Source organism: Eutrema salsugineum, unplaced genomic scaffold (genome assembly GCF_000478725.1).
Source record: "Eutrema salsugineum unplaced genomic scaffold, Eutsalg1_0 scaffold_6, whole genome shotgun sequence".
NCBI lineage: Eukaryota > Viridiplantae > Streptophyta > Magnoliopsida > Brassicales > Brassicaceae > Eutrema > Eutrema salsugineum.
This window is the reverse complement of record NW_006256547.1, coordinates 1,166,866-1,187,970: the sequence shown is the minus strand read 5'-3', so window position 1 is coordinate 1,187,970 and position 21,105 is coordinate 1,166,866. Positions and strand designations below refer to the sequence as shown.

The 21,105-nt window shown below is 35.7% G+C and overlaps 7 protein-coding genes across 7 annotated transcripts; 3 read left to right on the top strand and 4 right to left on the bottom strand.

Moving 5' to 3' along the window:
- Nucleotides 1–141: 141 nt before the first annotated feature.
- LOC18013464 (probable pectinesterase/pectinesterase inhibitor 64) lies at nt 142–2,682 on the top strand. Its single transcript, XM_006394068.2, has 2 exons — nt 142–1,369; nt 1,882–2,682. Exons 1-2 carry the CDS (start codon nt 244–246, stop codon nt 2,571–2,573), a joined length of 1,818 nt encoding a protein of 605 aa, XP_006394130.1. The 5' UTR covers nt 142–243; the 3' UTR covers nt 2,574–2,682.
- Nucleotides 2,683–2,972: 290 nt separating this feature from the next.
- On the bottom strand, nt 2,973–4,477 carry LOC18013463 (50S ribosomal protein L17). Its single transcript, XM_006394067.2, has 5 exons — nt 4,349–4,477; nt 4,154–4,208; nt 3,678–3,769; nt 3,513–3,590; nt 2,973–3,274 (listed from the first exon to the last, which is right to left on the bottom strand). Exons 1-5 carry the CDS (start codon nt 4,402–4,404, stop codon nt 3,124–3,126), a joined length of 432 nt encoding a protein of 143 aa, XP_006394129.1. The 5' UTR covers nt 4,405–4,477; the 3' UTR covers nt 2,973–3,123.
- A 1,435-nt stretch (nt 4,478–5,912) lies between these two features.
- Nucleotides 5,913–7,442, bottom strand: LOC18013462 (U-box domain-containing protein 27). The gene has a single exon (XM_006394066.2). It carries the CDS (start codon nt 7,374–7,376, stop codon nt 6,123–6,125), a length of 1,254 nt encoding a protein of 417 aa, XP_006394128.1. The 5' UTR covers nt 7,377–7,442; the 3' UTR covers nt 5,913–6,122.
- Nucleotides 7,443–15,133: 7,691 nt separating this feature from the next.
- On the top strand, nt 15,134–15,460 carry LOC18013461 (protein IDA-LIKE 2). The gene has a single exon (XM_006394065.2). It carries the CDS (start codon nt 15,150–15,152, stop codon nt 15,432–15,434), a length of 285 nt encoding a protein of 94 aa, XP_006394127.1. The 5' UTR covers nt 15,134–15,149; the 3' UTR covers nt 15,435–15,460.
- A 1,118-nt stretch (nt 15,461–16,578) lies between these two features.
- LOC18013324 (50S ribosomal protein L15) lies at nt 16,579–18,185 on the bottom strand. Its single transcript, XM_006394064.2, has 4 exons — nt 17,698–18,185; nt 17,331–17,414; nt 17,140–17,229; nt 16,579–17,039 (listed from the first exon to the last, which is right to left on the bottom strand). The coding sequence occupies exons 1-4, from the start codon at nt 18,100–18,102 to the stop codon at nt 16,773–16,775; spliced, it is 846 nt and encodes a 281-aa protein (XP_006394126.1). The 5' UTR covers nt 18,103–18,185; the 3' UTR covers nt 16,579–16,772.
- Nucleotides 18,186–18,355: 170 nt separating this feature from the next.
- LOC18013325 (mediator-associated protein 2) lies at nt 18,356–19,817 on the top strand. The gene is made up of 5 exons (XM_006394062.2): nt 18,356–18,473; nt 18,656–18,809; nt 18,946–19,024; nt 19,139–19,222; nt 19,351–19,817. The coding sequence occupies exons 2-5, from the start codon at nt 18,693–18,695 to the stop codon at nt 19,680–19,682; spliced, it is 612 nt and encodes a 203-aa protein (XP_006394124.1). The 5' UTR covers nt 18,356–18,473; nt 18,656–18,692; the 3' UTR covers nt 19,683–19,817.
- Nucleotides 19,718–20,782, bottom strand: LOC18013306 (protein BOLA2). Its single transcript, XM_006394063.2, has 3 exons — nt 20,625–20,782; nt 20,207–20,229; nt 19,718–20,102 (listed from the first exon to the last, which is right to left on the bottom strand). Exons 1-3 carry the CDS (start codon nt 20,685–20,687, stop codon nt 19,898–19,900), a joined length of 291 nt encoding a protein of 96 aa, XP_006394125.1. The 5' UTR covers nt 20,688–20,782; the 3' UTR covers nt 19,718–19,897.
- Between the last annotated feature and the right edge of the window lie 323 nt (nt 20,783–21,105).

Below are 21,105 nucleotides of genomic sequence, written 5' to 3'. Positions count from 1 at the left end.
CCGTAAAAAGGTAAAAAAAAAGAAAGGAAGAAAAAAGAAGAAGCAAAACCCAGAAAATTCCAACATCTCTAATGGCCATCGCTCTCCATCCCTGATTCTCATCCTCTGACTCTCTCCCTCACTCAGATTTCAATTATTCTTCAGTTTCAATTTCAGCTTCAATTTCAATTATTTTGATAAATATTTATACCTATACGTACACACACATACATATATACAAATATCTCTCTCTCCCTCCCTCCAATGGATTCTCCGAAACTCCCGTACTCTCTCTCCGCCTCCTCCTCAACTCCATTCGCTTCCTCCGCCGTAAAACCTCACCGGAAAAACCTCCCTTCCCGTAATTGCATCCTCATCATCATCGCCACTTCCTCCATCCTCCTCCTTCTCTTAACCCTCATCCTCTACGCCACCACTTCCAAATCCTCCCACCACCGCCACAATACTCCGCAGCAAACCCCCTCCTCCGGCGATACTCCTCCGCCGGAGACTCCTTCCCCTCCTCCCATCGCTCAGATCCGCCTCGCCTGTAACGCAACGCGTTTCCCTGACCACTGCTTTTCCTCCCTCTCTAAACCGGGTCGGGTCCCTCCGGATCCTAAACCGGTCCAGATAATCCACTCGGCGATTTCCGTCTCATTCGAGAGTCTCAAATCCGGTCAGACGAAAATCAAATCAATTCTAGACTCCTCCGCAGGGAATAAAAACCGAACCAACATCGCCACCATTTGCCTTCAGATCCTCTCTTACGCCGAGCACCGCACAGAATCGACGGACGTCGCCGTGACCTCCGGTGATATCAAAGACGCTCGTGCGTGGATGAGCGCTGCTCTCGCTTACCAGTATGATTGCTGGTCAGGTCTCAAAACCGTCAACGACACGAAGCAAGTCGTGGACACGATCACGTTTCTCGATGATCTCGTGAAACTCACCGGAAACGCGCTGAGCATGATGGTCTCGTTCGACAGTTTCGGAGACGACGTCGCTTCCTGGATCCATCCAGCTACGGAACGAGACGGGTTTTGGGAGAAAGCTGGGCCTAGTTTGGGCTCGGGTATGGGTACGGCTAAGGAGGCCGATTTGGGTTTCCCGTCTGGTTTAACGGAAGACGTGACTGTGTGTAAGGACGGAGGGAAAGGACCGTGTGGTTATAAGACGGTGCAGGAAGCCGTTGACGCAGCGCCGGGAACTAACGGAACTGTTAAGTTTGTGATACGGATTAGAGAAGGCGTGTATGAGGAAACCGTTAGGGTTCCGTTTGAGAAGAAGAACGTCGTCTTCATCGGAGATGGGATGGGCAAAACGGTAATTACAGGGTCGTTGAATGTAGGGCAACCAGGGATGACGACGTACAACTCTGCTACTGTCGGTGAGTTTATATTAACGTTACTGTTTTTTTTTTTTTTTTCCTTTCTGAGTCTCTTTAAATTAAGTACAATATAACTTCTTTCTTTAATCAACCAACATAAAACGGGAAGAACAACAGTAAACGTCAGACATAAATTTTGTTCTTTTCTACTCTTGAGGAGATCTTTTTTAGTATGCTGGCTCTACCTAGTGAAAAGAATATTATTTATTTAATTTTAAGATTCAAGTTATGTCCGATTGAATGCGACTGTTCCTGTTTCCCGTAGAGACAGAACCCATGTGACAATTACTTTGAAAATATCTCATTAGATTTATTAGTTTGCCTTGGTATCTTTATTCTAGTCATAACCACAAAAATGTATAAACATGGATAATCTAATCATAAAATATAAAAAGTTGCTAGATTTAATCAAAGAAATTTCTGTACTGTTACTTGTTGTCTTGTTAGATTTGGACAAACCTCCAAGAATTCAGAAAATGTTAATAATGATACATGTTTTTGGGTTTTGGCAGGAGTTCTCGGCGACGGATTCATGGCACGTGATTTAACCATAGAGAACACGGCAGGAGCAGACGCGCACCAGGCCGTAGCGTTTAGATCAGACAGTGATTTCTCAATACTCGAAAACTGCGAGTTTCTTGGGAACCAAGACACCGTTTATGCTCACTCTCTTCGCCAATTCTACAAACAATGTCGAATCCAAGGCAACGTAGATTTCATCTTCGGTAACTCAGCTGCCGTATTCCAAGATTGCAGTATCTTAATCGCTTCAAAAAATTCCAAACTCGAGCAAGGCGGAGGCGCAAACAACGCGATCACAGCACACGGGAGGATCGACGCGTCACAGTCCACAGGATTCGTTTTCTTGAACTGTTCGATTAACGGAACAGAGGAATACATGAAGGAGTTTCAAGCGAACCCTAAAGCGCATACGAACTATTTGGGAAGGCCATGGAAGGAGTTTTCGAGGACGGTTTTTGTGAACTGTAACCTTGAGTCTTTGATTAGTCCTGAAGGATGGATGCCGTGGGACGGGGATTTCGCGTTGAAGACTTTGTATTACGGTGAATATAAGAATACGGGTCCGGGATCGGTTAGGTCGAAGAGAGTTCCATGGAGTAGTGAGATACCGGAGAAGCATGTTGATGTTTACTCTGTGGCCAATTTTATTCAGGCTCATGAGTGGGCTTCGACGACTGCTTGATGTTGTAAAGGAAAATGGGGTTTTGAAAAAGAAGACAAGTGAAGTCGTAACTGTAACTTTATTGTAGTGTTAAAAAATTAGTATATAAATCATTAGTATATGACTCGTAGATGATAAATTGAGGAAAATCAAATTACAAAAGTTTATAATTTTTGGAGTGATGGAAGAAACCCCAAAAAATCTTATCATACCATAAAAGGACGAACCTTTAAACTTTAAAATCTTATCAATATTTTACAAGTGGCTGAAGACTCTTAAGCTTTATCTTGTAGATGCAAGATGCATGAGGGGAACTTTATGCCCATTTTCTTTTTAAAGCAATGAGTAAATGCTTCAAGAAAACGTACATTTAAACTGTTTTAATTTTCATAGGGTAAACTAAAAAGTAATTTACTCTGTTATTTTCTACCATTTGACAAACATGGTATGATGAATGATAAGTGTGATGAATAAGGTGACACACAAAGCTATGGGTTTGAAGGAGACAACATGGGGTAGGAAAAAAACATTATCTTTTTGTGTGGGGAGACACAAAGAGATATTAAAATATTTATAGTTCGGAAATAGAACTTGTTTCTTCCTTTGGTGGTGCGTATTGCCTGGTGTGACGGGATCTAGCCCATGGGTCAAGAGGAAGTTGAGGTGGCGGTTGTGGTGTTGCTGGTTTTGATTGCCTTAGCTCGTTCTCTCTATCGATAAACCTGCAAAGAATAGTATGACAAATTAGCTCACAATGGGAAGTTTCCAAACTAAGAATCTGAGTACCGGTCCAATACTAACACAATAGTATATATCACCTATGTAGATGCGAATATCAAAATAAGTCTTTTTTTTTCGTCAATGCAACTAAAGAAGACTCGAATTCAATGTGATTCTGCGGGAAGGTGTAGGCAGAATGAAACCATAAAGAAAAGAAAAGGAAAAGAAAATTTGTTTAACTCGATAAAGGCCATTGGTGCAGCATCACCAACTCGTATGTGAGTGCGAAGCATTCTTGTGTATCCGCCAGCTCGATCTCTGTTAACACATAAGGAACAGCCGATGAAAACAGAGTACTTTAAGGAGAAAATACAAAAAAAAATAGAAAGAAAACAGAGTACTCACTTGTATCGATGAGCCAACTCTGTGAAAAGCTTGTGAATTACATCATCTCCTCTAACAAACCCAGCAGCTCGCCTTGCTGCATCGAGTGATCCCTGTCATCAATCATTTCATCAAACGACTATCACAACAACCAAATACTCTCATCCCGTTGAAGCAAAAAAAAAAAAAACACTTTCTGAGCTTAAAACCACGATTTGTGAACACTCTAGAGCACAGTTACATTTTCCAATTGGATTGTATTGCCACTTTCATAAACTTGTTGGAAACAAAAAAAAAACACGAATCGATACCTCTTTAGCCTGCAAAATCCAAATTTGTGTAAATTAAATACCCAAATGTAAGTAATGACAAACATTTTAAGGACAATTTTTTAAATATAAGTAAGATTACAGATTCTCGCTAGAAGATTATAAGCCCTTACCTAAACCCCAGATCATAAACAAATTGGGGGGGGGGGGGGGGGGAGGAATTAGCACCTTTGTGAGAGTGGTCTCGATTCGCTCGTGTTTCACCAACTGAGAAACCAGAGTCCTGATTATATTTGGATGAGGATAAAAAACCACACTCAAAATTAATCTAGAGAAATCTTAAGAAATGTACGAAATAACAAGAGGAACGGTTTTGGAATATTCTACAATGAAAGATTAGGATGAAGAAGAAGAAAAAGAAACCTGAGCATGGACATACGATGACCCGTGTGCCGGCCGAGCTTCCTGAACTTCGTCATTTCTGCGCCGGCGAAGCGATCGGAGAATTCGACTGGGAAGAAGAAGAAGAAGAAGAGGAATCCTACGATGGTGAACGATAAACCCAGCTTGTGTGTGGATCCTTAACTAAGGGCCCAGGCTTTTTAATTTTGAGCCCAATAGAATAATAAGCCGATTGTTCAAGTCTAAAAGTTTATGCTATAAACGATTTTGTCCAAGAGATTCTGAGTAGAGACAATCTGATCCATGTAAAATTAATGTTTCGGATGGTACCAGCTTTGAAATGTCGACTTCAGTAATCGATAAGTATTTTACAAAAAGCAACAATAATTTTTTTTTTCGATTGTATAGTATTCATTATGCCAGATCAAATGTCATGAATTGTGGTGAGCAACTAACTTCTCATGAGAAGTAAACTATGCAATTCATTTCCAAAGGTATATAAGACAACTAATAGTGAAATGGTCTCTGAAATATTGTTCTGAATTCCGCTCAATATATTGCAAGAATAATTTACATACAGTTTCATTTGCTAATTTATTTTTATTAAAACTACCTTTTTGTTATAACAAAAATATTGTAAACTATCACCAAATAATATTGCTTCAGTCAAACCGCAATTTTAATCGTACCGTGTTTCAGTCTAACAATCTAAGCAAAAAGTTAGTGTTATCTTTTATTACCACCTTTAATTACAAAAGTCTTTAAACGGTCGATTGTAAAGACTTTAGTAATGGAATAAAACAAATCCAAAGAATAAACTACAGATCCCAAATTTTCATACTTTGTGGGCGGTTTGTCGACTCTGGTCTCATTCGAATTATGAGTCAGACGGCCAGGTTAATGTTGGATTCGTTGATAGTTAATATGTAGTATCTTTTAAGAATCATATGTAGTCAAAAATAGCAACACTTAAGAAAATAAAAAAGGATTAGTTTTGAGTTTTGACGTATATATAGTCAACATTGAAAAAAGCAACATATAGTTTATTATTCAAATTCAATAAAAGTGGTCCGGAGCCAGCTCATTCATGGGTTCCTCGAGAGGCCGAGACCACCCCAGGTTTTAAACTTATCTACAATATCTTATATCATACAACTAATAGTCAAATACATATATTCGTGTAGTCTCTAGAAGTCTCCCTTGAGATGATGGTATAGTAAAAATTTCGACGAAGAAACCAAAATTAAAAAATTTCACTGGAGACGACAGTAAGTATATTATTTTGAGCTTTTATATGGACTCGAACGCATAAATTTATATCACAAAAGATAAAGATGATTAGGACTTGTATAAGGCTTATGTCTATGTCGTGTGTGATGTATCCGAATCTTCTAAAGACTGAAATTGAAATCACATGTAACATCGTTACAAATTGTGGGTCGATGGGAACTATATGACGTATTCATCTTTTTGACAATTTTGGACCTATTTCCAACAGAATATGTATTAAAATTCGTCTTTAGAATAAAGCAATTTCATATCAATGATACGAACAATATGATTGGAAAATTCAAGAACATCATTATTTGATATTACTTTACATTATTAATAAGAGAATTATAGACTACACATTCAATAACCAATGAATTGAATCTTCTTTTTTAGGTTATATTCACTGTTCAAAATTTCAATTTGTTTACAATTTCTTGCTTTTTTTTGTTTGTCCTCTTCTCTCTCAATAATATTCTGTCACGAAATGAAATCCTAAGAACCCCTAGTGAGTAAAAGAATTGAATTAAAACGGCATGATATGTGTCGTTTTGGTGTCGTAAGCTGAAAGGCAGGATCTTGAATTCACCTTGAAGACCTTAAGAAGATCCGTTAACATGCGCCTAACGGCGGGAGAGCAATTGCTCTGTAACAGTAACAGAATCTTCGTAACGCCGTTAGTACTCGTAACCGCTTCAAGCGCCTTCTCTTCCTTGAAAAGATAAGAGACGCTCCAAAGCACCGTAACGGCGTGCTCCGTCGCTGACGTCGATACTTTCATCAGCTTCTTAACAACCGTCTTCAGGCACTCGCCGTCTCCGCCGCAGATTTCCGATCTGCCTTCCTTTGTGGATGCTAAAATCTCAAGAAGCTTTAAGCATTTCTCCGTCACCGAAACGCTCGTTGGATCTGTTAACAATTTCGTGAGATCCTTTATGAGTTTCTCTCGGAGTAGATTGAGTTTCACGCGCTTCGGTGAACTAATTGCGACCAAGCAGGATAAGCTCGATTCAATTAAGCTCGGATCGGATTCTCTGCTAATCGATTTCATTAGCTCGGTGACCAATCCGTCTCTCTCGGCGATTAGAAGCTTTGATTCGGCGTCGACGGCGATGAATTCCAGTAAACCGGCGCAGTCAACTTTCAATTCGACATTTCCGGTTTTAAACAAGAAGACAATTGCCGTCAAACGATCTCGACCGTTGTTTAAAATCAGATTCGAAAACCGTCTCCGATCAGAGATTTTGGTTCGAATCATGCTCAGAATCTTAACCGCCTCTTGAACCACCAGTAGTTTAGGGGTGGATGTAGTTTTGAAATCTACCTGGCCCATGAGATCCACGAGAAGTCGCACGAAATCATCTTTTCCGGCGAGAAATCCCCTGTTATCATCGGATTCTCTCGCGAATCGGAGAATCTTAGATAAAATCTCGCGGTCGTATCTCTCTTCCTTCTCGATCTTCACTCTATCGATCGCATCGGAGATCTCGTCCCTCGTCGGAGCAGCTAATTCCGCCGATTCAACACTTGTCCGGCGACGGACAGAATCGGACCAAATCTCAATGAGACGCTGAAGAGTACGATTGGGTATAAAATCCTTGTTCTGAAGAATCTGCATCGTCGCCGGACAAGTGTTATTCCCGCCGTCGAGCCACCGTTGGATGCTAGCACGGTCGTATGTAACGCCAGTGCAAAGACTCACCGGAGATTTCATAACGTCGAGAGATATAGGACATCGGAAGAAAGTAGGGACGGTGATGTAGAGATCATCTTTCCTCATTTTGCTCGGCCGTTGTTTTTCCCGTTTTGCTCCAGAGAAAGCGTGTGGGATTCCGTCAGAGAGAGAGACTCTGTTTTTTATGTTTAAGAGAGAGATAGAGTGCGTGGGGTTTGGTTTAAAAGATGAAAGAGAAAAAAAGAGTCAAACTTTGCTGATGTCAAATTTCACTTTTTTGACGGACGTTTAGTAATAAATATCTTTTAATATTATTTTAATGACTAAATCGAATAACTTTTTCTTTTAACGTAAATCGAATAACTTTTTTTCTCTTTATGCTATTATAAATAAACTATACTACAAAATTAGAATAAATTTAAGCACACTCCAAAGTTGAAAATATTTATATATTCGTTATTCAAAATATATGGTTTAACTACATTTTAGTTTATCATAAACATCAAAAGAAAAAACTGGTTTTGTATAGTAGTATTTTACTGTTGGTCGCTGGTCAAAGAAGTCTTTCGGCGCGTTATACTGGGTTACATCGCAGCCATAGATATGGATTTTAAAATCTAACGTGTGGGAAACAGACGGTGAGGATTTGCGGAAAGTGAATGCAATATATAAGAGGAGTGTGGGGTCCATGCTCCACCGTTTGAGCATTGGGTCCACTTACGTCTTAGACCGCACCAGATTGGGGTGTGAGATTGCACGTTTGAAGGAGTATTATTTTTATAACCCTTTCTCATTCCGGCATTTTCTATAATTTCTCTTAATTGAGTCTTACGTCCACATTTTCTCTCACATTGAAAAATGCATAAGATATAAAACACGTCGATATATAAATAAATGCTCAACGATTGCTGTCCTATTTTTGCCAAATAAACATCGTTTGTCATTGATCCAAATAATATTTTTAGTTAAACTAAGTAATCATAGTAGTTTTCTAGATATAGTTACTACTAACCTCTTCTGAGTTCTGTGTATAAATGTACTACTAATTCTAGAAATATCACAGCTACTGAAATAACAAGCACGCTTTTTTTGGGTAACAGTAACATTAGTGATAATATATTATTCAGATTATGTATGGTTCTGCTGTTCTGTAAACTTGAAAAAAATGACGACACAATCGAACAGTAATATCTATTAACAAATGAAAGAAAAGATCGTATAAACAAAAAGAGAAACTACTATTCGATTAGTTTATATTAATTATTCATGTATGCTTCTGTAAATCTTGAAAGTTAAAACCATAGGCATAAACCAAATAATATCTTATAAGAAACGAATGAAAAAATATTACACAAAAGAAGAGAAAAATAAAGAAAGAATATATCAACAATTTGTTCAATTGACCGGACAGATTCTATGGGCTACATTGCATCTGTTGTTGCTCCTCCACTTCTGTTTGTTTTATGTCCGCAACTAGCAATACATGACGTGGCCATTACCTTTATTCTCGAGAACCCCCGTCGATACTTATGTTAGACTTGTCTATTTATGTTCATTACAAGTTAAGTATCATGATTTGTAACCAACCTTGATTTCTATTGTAAAATCATTATCTTCTTCGTCCAATAAAATAGATGTATTTATATAATTTTGATAGATTAGTGTAGTTGATGTCTCATAAATTACTATAGATTTTTTGCTGTTGAATAATGGTTAGAGATTTTAACCGTAAATCTCGTAGATTATTCTCGCAAAATAAAAATAATATTTTGGACTATTCAACTGCGAGTTTGTGACAAGCAACTCGTTTAAAGTCGATTTACACAAACTTTCCAGCTTAAAGCTATTTTTTATTATCGGGTTAGTGAGCTAACAAATTACCTACAATGAAATATTAATAGTTCAACTTTAAAAAGGATTTCTTTTGAAATTTACTTTTGGTATGCAATAATTTAAAATAAAACAAGAAGAAAAAAAACAGAATGAAAATAATAAAGAATTATAATATTCACCAAAAAGGAGGGGCTAAAATGTTGTTTTCAGCTTCCTTTAGATCCATGAGCATCTGTAAAAGAATTCAGACACACTATCCTTTTAAATCCAATTGCTTTCCTATCTATTTGCGGTATATAATTGTGTTTTACAAGTCTAACCTAAACTCGTGGTGTATCATGCTGAAGTCAAAGTTAAATAATGATCATCATCACTAATTGATCACTAAATAGCGTGGAAGTGTGGAACCGTGATTTACCATTCTAAGTTTTTTTGTTCAAGTTTGACTCCTAAACTAATTGTTTGTACGTGAGAGGCTGCGTGTTGTGGTTGTTTCAAACACTTACGTCCCGCACGTTCAAGTTTCTGTTGGGTATACATGAACGTCACACACCAGACATAAAATTCCATGGAACTTTTTCTAAATTTGAGTTCTAACTATTGGACTACAATTGCTGGCCAAACGCGCATGTAACGCTCACACCCTTGGTGTTTTTGTCAACTATCTATTTTTCAAATTTGGCTGACAAGGCTATTATCCTTTAAAGGCTATTATCTCTTAAGAGTGTAACTTATATGGGAAAATAAAAACTTTATGTTAGAGCTTTTTTTGTAAGAGAGTCGATATTGAACATTCGATACTCGTGAAATAGAAGATAAACTAAATTTAATAAATAACGCTCTGATGACATGAAAAAAGTTTAGTTCTAAAATGTAAATGCAGTTCTAAAATAAATGCAGGTCAGTCTGCGACTCTGTCGGATTCTTGATCATCTTCATCAAATTTGAACAATTGGTTGCGGAATACTTTGATAATATATGTTTTTCCTTTTTGTAATTTATATTCTGCTCTATTTTCTATCAGATATAAAATAAATATGAACTATGAATTTGAATACCACTAGAAATGAAGATGTTTGTAAGATGATAACTTCGACAGTCAAATTTGGATAATAATCACGATGCTTTACCTTAAAGTCAAAGTCTACGGTCATGTTTAATATATACTATTATTCGTCTACTAGTAACGGTTTTATTCACTACCCATAGTTGGTCAGTATAATTAAATAGTTTATAAGAGCACGGCCCCTCTTTTTTTTTTCGTAAAGACTCTTATTAACAGTCTCTTAACTGGGTTTGATGAAAATACATTTTTTTGACATAATTTTTTTTTTACAGCGGCAAAGGATTGCGCAAATTTTAAAAACATAACATTCTTATTTGTGCACATGACATACTATTTAATCATAGAGTAGGATAAAAATAATATTATATCATTAACGTTTGACGTGCTGTATTCTGTATTTTTTAATTAAATTATATGCATGCTATCATAGCTAATCACACATTTTTTTAATAGACATGACTTACATACGAAAATTAATTTGATAAAAATGTGATAAGAATTCACTATCATTAATCTCCACTTTTCCATTTAATCATTTACCTAAATAAGTGAAGCTTTTTAATCATTTGATACAGTTTAATTGAATGAAATAAAGTAATCTAAAGTGACCACAAATAAAAAGTAATTTAAGGTAACAAACTTTTGGTTAACAAGTAGAATTACAAATAAATAAGTAATCTCTGGAAGTGGAACGTACGGGCTTCGGTAGCTTTTCTCAATGGGCCTCTTAGCCTATAATTTAGCATAGCCCATGATGAAAAGTATAATTAATGAAAATATCAAGATAATTTATTTGTCAAAATGTTAGAACTATGAATATATAAAATAACTAAATAAAAATTAAATATAATTCAACGAAGAATAAGATAATCTAAATATTTGAAAATATATTATAAATATTAACTGAAAGCTAAATAATCAAAAATAGGAAATCAAAATAAATAATTTTACATATTTTTTACAAGTGATCTGATTTTTTGTTTCGTTTATTAAATTATATAAACATGCATAGATGCAGTTTATATAATAAATAAATGTTTGATAAATTGAATCGAACCATTATTAAACGGGTAGAATAATAGTACTAGCCTACTAGGCGCTATTTGCAGCATTTCATTATCGGAGGCCAGAGAAAAATTTCGTGCCGTTTTTGGTTTCTTGATAACACAAACATGACGTCTAAAAAGCCTTGTGGTCCTTATTAAGATTAGATTTGACGACAACTTAAGTTTGCGAGAAGACAGAAAAGAGGCGAAACCATAGCACGTGCGCGATCAGTTTTCTACTATAGACTCAGTGGTCAAAGTCAAACCAAGCATATTTATTGTTTTATGAAATAAATCTGTAGTGTTATGCGACAAAGAAAAAAAAAATGATTTTTTACCGGTATACCGGAGTAGTAAATAGTTTTTCACGAATAAGTAAATGTTCACGTGTAGTAGAAAATGGACATGTAAATGATGTGGATGCACCGAAATTAAATGGTCGAATATATAAACTGCAATCGATTTATGAAAAAGACTAACATTAATTCATCGGTAAATCAAAAGGTAGCTAACGAACTTGTTAGTTCCACCCACAAATATACATGATTCAACTTATTAATTCACTTGTTCCTTCAAATATATGTCAACTTATGATCAAATCAAAATATCAAAATATAACCATCCTATTTGTGGCAGTAAAACTTCTTAAAATTAACGGCAACACTATATTCTAGTCAAATTTTTTCATTGCAAATTATTTTGGTCATTTGGCTATTTATCTACCTATTTTATGCTTTTGTAGTACTGTCGATTTTGTGTAGCTTACAAAATTTTATTTTATTTTATTCCATTTTGGTGAAACGAAATTTTATTTATGACCAACTATTGATCAGTACATACTTTTAACTTAATACAAAGATATTATAAATTGTATAAATATCATATTTGGAAATTAATTAGTATACTCGAGTCTCTCGATATAATATATAATCAGAAATATATGGATGATGAGTTGTATTATATGCCAACTAACCTCAAAAACGATATCGGGGTGCGACATGATCAGGTGAATGGCTCACTTTCAATGTATATCCTTGACTCACGATTCATGAGTCGCGTGATTTGTGATTCGACTCATGCGTCATACCACGCACAACCTTTACCCCGACCGTTCCAAACACTATACGCGTAGTCAAGTACCTAACGTTGATTTCCTCACAGGTATCAAATCTTCTCGCACACAAGCATGATCGCTCGTACGTGTGTTATGAACAAAACTAATTTTTAAGGTCATAAATTGGATACGCGACGAGCCGGTTTTATGATTAAGAACAATTTGTTTAAATTGGTTTTATCGGTTCGAATAACAGGCTATGCGCAAAACGTCTTTTTTCTTCTTGCTCACCACACCATCGAAATCTATTTTAACGCTTGGACTCACAAAATTAAGACTTTATGCAAATGGTGATGCGTCTTGTGTATATATTAATCCCAAAACAAAAACGGCCAATGTGATACTAATTAATCAGTCCTATACAGTATATAAGTTATGTGGCAAAGCAGTATATAATTAAGTGACAAAGCACACACAATTTCCATTAGTATATATAGCTGATATCATACATATATACGATACTACATTTTATTAATCAATGGTCCATAACTATACTTCACTTGAGACCTGTAGAACCAATCTAGGGATTAGCTAGAATTGTCAGTCACTTTCGTGTAGGACTTTAATTTATTTGAAAAACCGAAATAATAATGGAGAAGTACGATTGCTAGATTTGTAAAGGAGTAGCTAAGACGTAGTCAGTGTTTGAAATAGTAAAGAAAGGTATGGGACTTAGACCAACTATGGATTTCAACTGTTGTTACTGACATTACTACGACTCTTCTATTTTAGTTTACTTTCTGTTCTTCTACTCCTTCTCATAGATAGGGACAATATGGTAGTTTCGCTCCATACTCGTTGAATTCGTTTTCTTTCTTTATATCATACAAAATAACTCAAATAAGTAATTAGAGTGGTAAGTGTGTTAAAGCAACAAGATAAGATAGTTTTACTTATAACCCACTAATCTTTCTTACTAGCGTCACAATATTATCCAGTTCTCTTTTTACAAGGGTGAATAATGGAAAAAACAATTTAATAAAACCGTGTAAGTGTGAGAAAACGTTGCATTGAATAGAAGAACCCTAACTCTATTGACATGATTTAAATAAGAGATTGAAATAGCAAGAACGGTGATTGATATATGCACTGTACACATACGTGTGTCTATTCAAAATATAGTAAAATATATGCATTTCAAGTAGCTTATATTGAGGAAGATTTTGCAATAAAGTTTGAATAGTTGCTATGTTGTGACATAATTATTATCGGTCACTATATTTAGACTGGGGCCTATCATATTCTCACTAACCAAAAGAACTATACATTTAATATAATTTGAAATAATATAAAGCTTTGAGTCTTGACATAACATATAAATGGCCTTACCTTGCCATATCACTTTATATTATTATTTTATCTTTGCCCACTCTCTCCGTTCTTTCTGTTTCATTGAACATAGGTGATGAAACCTTACATTGTATTTGAATATATTAAGTTATTTGTAGAAATTTTAAAATAAAAAGCCATTTCTAGCAACGAATGAATCTAGATTTCTTTGTTATAATTTTGTTCTGTCAAACATATACTTAAAACTATATATAAAGAAAATAAAAGTATTGATATTTTAAAATTATATAAACGAAAATCTTTCGGAATGCGATTTTTAAAATATCATGGAACAAAATGTTGGAAATCACTAATGTAAATCTTGTTTAAGAAGAGTTACGATATAATCCGCCAAAAATCTATGACCTAAAAAAATTTACAATGTTACTTTTGTCGAAAGATAAAAAAACTTATGCAGAATATATCAGAAGCAACTGCTCACAATAGAAAAAGACATTGGTGTGCCGTACAAACGTCACTTCAATTCCATTAGATATGATTATTTGGACACATATTATTATAACAGTTAATAACCTTACCGTAATTAAGTAAAAAGGAAACTATTGGGATGTCTCATTATTTGAATAATTTTCGCATAATTAATAGCGAAAGACGAATTTGGAGGATACAAAAAGATCTACTTTCACAGTTTTCATTAAAAAAATTCCTCATCTTCAGGAAACAAACATTCGTTTCCAACCATTTTCACAAATTTGCTCTTACTTTTTATACAGTATTTTTAAGCTAAAATTTAAATTAGTCATAAATTCGGATGATTATAGGGACACCTTGACCTAAACGCAGCAGCTTTAAACCCCAACTACTTAACAATTAGTCTACAACCATTTGTATGCAATTTACTCTCTTTATTTTGAGCATTGTGTCATTGCTTGTTTATTTACTACTGCTATATTTTGTTTATGACTAAGAGTATGCAAAATGATCAGATAAAAATTGACGTTTATTGTCTTGCATATTTTTTTCTTGAGAAAGGGTTTCCTTCTTGCATAATTTTGACAGTCGATCATGTTTTAAAGCCTTAATAGAGTCTCAGTAAAATCACAAATATCATAAATATTTTAATATTGTATATATTTTTTTCTTTCATTGTAACAACATAAAACAAAATTTAAATTAAACCTAAAATAATTACAATTATTGTCTAAAAAAAACCTAACACTAAACAGTACTTCGGCGTGTAGACCAAAAGTACTTGACAACAAGTCTACAACTACTTGTATGGTTCGTGATTTATTCAAAAAGAAGTTTTTGAAATTAATTGGCAGAACTGATTAAATACACATAAACCTCTTAGTCAGATTTTCTCCCTCTCTCTCTCAATCTCTATCTGCCCATAATTCTTGCTGTCAACAAATTCATTCACCAATCTCCTTTTTCCCATCAACAACAAACAAAACCAAAGTCCTATCACAAGATTAAAAAAAAATCACCAAAAAAAACCCTTCCACAAGAAACCTCTCTCATCAACAATGGCGTCTCGAATCCGCAGATCAAGAATCCACTCTATATTCTTCTTCCTCTTCACGAAAACCAATCTTCTTCTGCTCCTTATTCTTCTTGGCTCCTGCAACGGAGCAAGAACAAGTACGAATGTCTTCAACTCGAAACCACACAAGCAAGAAAATGATGTCGTTTCGTCTTCATCTCGACAGTTCTTGGGATTCTTGCCACGTCACTTCCCAGTTCCAGCTTCTGGTCCCTCTAGAAAACACAATGATATCGGTTTACTTAGTTGGCATGGATCTTCCCCGTGAAAAAGCATAAAGGTCATAACTCATTATTTTTTTTCTTTCTATTAATTAGTCTTCTCTCTATTTATTTGGTCTTCCTCCTTTACCCTTTCTTATTTTAAAAAAAAAAATTAGCTGGTGTAAATGTTGTTTTTTTTCGTTGTGATGCCAAAAAATTATGTTTTTTTTTGTTTGATTCACGTCGACAAGTCAAGGCAAGACATATTATGAATTTGTAATTTTGTTTTGGATAACTCGAATTCATAATGCACGTATCGAAGTGTAAAAGCCGATCTTCATACACTTGTTCAGTTGCTCTTGTTGTTACGACCAACTTGAGTAGGAAATAAAAGGTTGAACTGTCTTTTTTTTTTCTTGTGCATCTAACTACCTAAAAATTCACATTTGGAAAAAATGGAGAAGAAATATAATTTATAGCCTAGTATTGTTGTTGTGTTATCACTGTTATCACTATAGACATATACTATATAATGCATGTTGTTAATTTTTTTTTAAAAAAAGTAAGGGAAAATTGTTTTATTAAAATTAGAAATCTATTTAATCCCAAAGAGTAATGTTAGATTCGTTTTTTTTTGTCATCACGTTTTCATATCTATTTGCCAATTCATAATCAATGCTATAGACTATAGCCGATAGTTAACAATGTAGTCATCATCATTACAGATTTGTTAAGAGTCATGAGTTCTGAAACCACTAAAAACCCATCCTCTTTTACACGTTCTGTCGTTTAAAATCAGGCAATCATGGCCCATTTTCTCTATAATTTAGGTTGGACGGCGGTATCCAATAATTAAACACTGCCAGTTCAAGAAAACGTCTTCAGATATATAATTACTTAGCCCTGCATCTAACACTATTTACATTGATGCAAACCATTTCGATCAACTATTCTTTCCTTGTTTCGAATATTATCTTTTCAGGATATTACTACACAATCTCTATCAATTATTACTCCTGCTATTCGGCAATAATTATCCTCTGTTCCGTTGATAGTTGATTTGTTAAAGTTACAGTCAGTAACCAGCTATTATAAATTTAAAATTTCATTTCTATAGCTTTATCGTATACAGTTTGTGTTCTGTTATCCACATATCATATTATTCTGCTAACTTATACTTTATTTTGATATTCAAATGATACTTTAAAGTTATTTTGATTTTTAAAATTACCCTTAAAATATATTGTGACAAAATACAAAAAAAAAAAAATTAAACGAGAACGAACTTATTGGTCAAATAAAAATCCAACATTGTAAATTTTCCTCGCAAGAACATGACCAAGAAACAACAAAACACCACAACTTCAAATCGAAACGCTGGATGTTAAAAGCCAACCCAAAAATCACGATTCAAGAGGAGACTCAGCTTTGTTCTCCTCAGCTGCAAAAAACGGAATAGGTTTCTTCGGAGCGGGAAGACGTCCGATGCTATCAACCTTATCTTGTTGTTTAGGAGGCGGTCTCGCTGCTTTTGGCAATAACCTTCCTTTCTTCTCAAACCATTCCGGTTTAAGCAATGCCTTTAAGCCCAGTTTGTTGTAATACACTCTTCTCACTGATCCTCCTGCTGCTTCTACCACCTCTTTGGCCCTAACCGTCACTCTCGAAACCTGTAATAAAAACATGCCATTCCCCGTTTAAACTAGCGAATTGACTTGGAGCTATAAGTCTATAATAGAGCACAAGCTCATAATTCAAATGACAACCAACCTCGAAATGAAGTGGCCATTTGATCTCATCAGCACCACGACCCATTAGTCTTACTCCGTCTTCTATTTGCTTACCTATGGCTCCGACATCCTGCAGACCGTTGTTAATGGATTAGCTAAAAGCAAAGACATGGAGAATCATGAACTCGATTTAAATCAGTGAACTTAAAAGAGTGAAGAGTATAACCATACCTTGAGAGTTTTCATTGTGATCAACTCATGAGAATCTATCTCCCCAGCGTTTATGAGTTTAGCGATCTTTCCTAGACCAACCGGCTGCATCACACATCGATAGAGCATCAAAATCGAAATCTGAATTCGAAATTCTTAGACACAGAATCAACTACTTCACCACAGGAAATAAACGTCTTCAGAAAGAAGAAAAAGCGTGACCCATTTGATCAGGTTTAGATTCTCATATTCTGTCATCTAATGAACCCACCACACTCTTGTCATATTCAATCCTCTGAAGCAACATAATCAGAATTTTTTTGACAATCCAAGGAGTTATTTTGACCACCGAAACAAATCCGAGAAGCGAAAGGCACGAGCTTTTTACCTGAAAATGGAGCTTAAATTTGTTTTTGAAGCCACGCTTGGGTAAACGGCGTCGTAATGGAGTCTGCCCACCTTCGAAACCAAACTTCATCGTCCCCCTCGCTTTTTGCCCCTTGTGACCTCTTCCCGCAGTTTTACCTTTACCAGACCCAATACCTCTTCCTTTCCTCGTCCTGAGTTTTCTGGGCACATTATCTCTCAGATCGTTCAAGCTCAATAAACTGTAAGCCCTAATTCCCTGAAACGAAGAAACTCTACTCGCCGAGGTAGGAGGAATTTGAGTAAGGATCGGAGAACGACGGCATTGAAGAAGTGGGGAAGAGATGAATCTGGGTTTGGCGGTATGATGAATCGAAGAATTGATGAATGATGTTGAAATGATCGACGAGATTCTTCTTCTAATCATTTCTTCGTTTGCGGATTTCGACTTGAGATCTTCTGGAAAGTTTTACTATTCCATTTTGGGGATTTAGGGTTTATCAGACCTTTTCAGTTGAGCGCTTCACTGAATCATAATTTGCTGTAGTTCAGGACCTGAGGTTGCTTTCACAATTGGGCTTCTTATTATTCAAAGGCCCATTTACATCCCTCAGCCCAAACTAAATTTCTTTTTCCCAGCAATTGACACAAAACCATGTCGTTTTTGAAAATCTTACAAGAAAACACAGATAAAAATGATAAAATTGGAAAAGGTTTTAGGTCATCGTCAAATCAAAGTTTCCCCGGCAACCCCTCTCCCTCTTTTTCGCCGTCGACGAAGCAGCCCTTAATTCTCAGGTAAAAATCCTTGTTTTCTCTGTTGCAGTTGCGTTCTCTTTTCGATTTTTCCGTAAATATCTTTTATTTTCTTTTGTAATTACGATTTTAATCGTGTAGGATTGAGTTCTCTTATGTTCAGAGCTTTTTGTTAATTATATATTAAGGCTCTCCTTGAAGAAACCTTTTTTTCGATTTTGCAGGGTTGTGAAATTGTGAGAGCTGAGACTTTGAGCAGAGATGGCATTGGATTACAAACCTTCAGAAGATTTCGTAGTTAATAACTTAAAGTCGCTTGATGACTTTGATGTGATGGGATCGAAGGAGCTTTGGCTTATCCAGTGCCCTATGAGTCATGTATGCTTGGAGAATGAATATTTATCGATGTGAATTCCTCTTTGCTAAATTCGATTGAAGATGCTCACTAAAGTCTAGTAAAAGCAGTTGATCCTGACGAAATGTTCTGCAACTAAAGGGATTTTGTTCTTTTCAGATTCCGGAAATCGACGGGAAGGAGCTTAAGGTTAAGCTAGATAAAGATGGAGTATTGGGTGGATTCGAGGATTCATCTGGTAAGTTTATGGTTTTCGTTCAGTTAGTTCGTGTTCTTTCATTCTCGAATGTTTTATTTTTGATCTCCAAAGTTTGCTCATTGCCTTTTGTTTACCATCCTCTGCATTTGATAGGTATAGATGTTGACCTCGTTAGCTTTGCTTCTCAAGACGCTGATGCAACTGTGATTATACCTTCTGGAGAGGGATCGAAAATCGGTACATTTCCATTACTTCTGAAGTAACTCACACAGAGTCTGGTCTAAGGTCTTAACCGTGTTCGGTTACGCAGTCTTGCCCATTTCTTCGATAACTCTTATGCTTTTGTTTTTGGGTTTTTATGGCAGTTGGGAAGATTTCCCGGCGTGTGTCGTTAGTTCGTTACCCTGAAGCAAAGGAGCTGCTCGAGACAACGAAGGCCAAAGCCCAACAGAAGCTTTTAGGAGCAGTGACGAACTCCTCTGGAAAATACTCTAACCCAGCTCGAAGTAGCCTTCGTAAAAGCGGACAGTCAGCTCTTCGAGCAGCTTCCACACATAGCAGCAGACAGAAGAGCATGAATCCAAAAAGAAAGCGTACAGAGTCCTCCTCAGGAAAACATTATGCCCCCACAACTACGGCTTCAGGCTCTTCAGATCGATCGGGGAAGTCCAAGAAGAAAGTGAAGACTGAGAAGTAAAGATATTCGTTTTTGTTCTTTATAAGAGAGTTTTGTTTGATGGTTAAGATGTTGGATTCCGATTATGTAGTAGACGATAAGCAACCAGTATTGTATTCGAATTCATAACTTATAAAGTTACAAAGCTTTTTTTTTAGCTACCTTGTGACAATGTCAAAGTCAGTAGCTTTTTATTCTTAGTAAAAGAAAGCTATGGTTTGTTTGTTCTTTTGTCTTCAAGCATCTGTGGTAGGAGTTATTGTTGCAGAGTCTTGTGAAGTAGGCTTCCATTGCTGTGGAGTCTGAGCTTTCTTTATAGAGAGAGCATGTATTTCTTTCATCTCTTCTTCAAGAGCAGCGTTCACAATGCGGTGCCTCTCAAGCAATCTCTTCCCTTCAAACTCTTCCGAGACAATCTCAACAGCAAAACTCGCACCGCAGCTAAAAAGAAAAGAGAAAAAGGCTAGGTTTTAAGATTGAGAATATGGACAATAAATGCCAAATTAAAAAGAAAGAATGAATTTGATGGGTTTATCATGGTTTACCCTCCAGATGTGTCAATGACTTCCTGGTTTTACATAGACAAAAAAAAAATCGAGTCAGTGATGTGTATACAGAGCAAAAAAACTTCAATTATCACTTGAAGCAAAAAACTTATTTGGTTCTAATTCACACAAACCTCACTAAAGTGAATATGATCCAATCACAGAACAATGTAAATCTAAAGATTGTCTTAAAGCTACGTGAGTATGATCCAAGTAATTTTTTGTTGTTCATCAACAGACCGGTTCAAATATTTCAAATTTTATCATTATCTGCGACTCCGTCTTCTTCCTATAACGAAGAAGTAAGAACAGATGATGCACGTGTGATCGATCAAAGTACTAAATTTCTTTTTGCTTGTGAACGGGATTCAGTAACCGTGAACAGAATAAAGTTGCAGGTAAGGATCAATGGACTTACCAAATGAACAGGGTTGAGTTTTGAAGTCAACGAAGCTTCCACTTGTTCCTTTGTCACACCCATCTCTCTCTATTAAGCTTTGTGTAGCGATAAATTTGTAAAAGCTGTCTTTGATTAAGTCCTTGTGTGCTATAATGATTCCAAATAGGTGAGCCGAATATATTCTCTTCTTCATAACTTTATGATATTTGATACTATCCATAAACACATCACAAGCCCAAAAATGACAAAAAAGGCACAAAAAAAAAAACCAGGAAAAGGCAAAAAAATAGAAGTTAATGAGTGTGTGTATACACATTGATATTTATGTTTAAAAATCCAAACTTTCAAGTTAATTTTTCACAATATTTTAAAAAAATGTCAGGATATTTCACCAGAAAATGATGATTTTGATTAAAAACAAGTTCCTAGCTAGTAGCTAACCATGATAATTCAAGAATCGGAGAGCTGAATGAAACGGAACGCAAATGGGCTTTCAGGT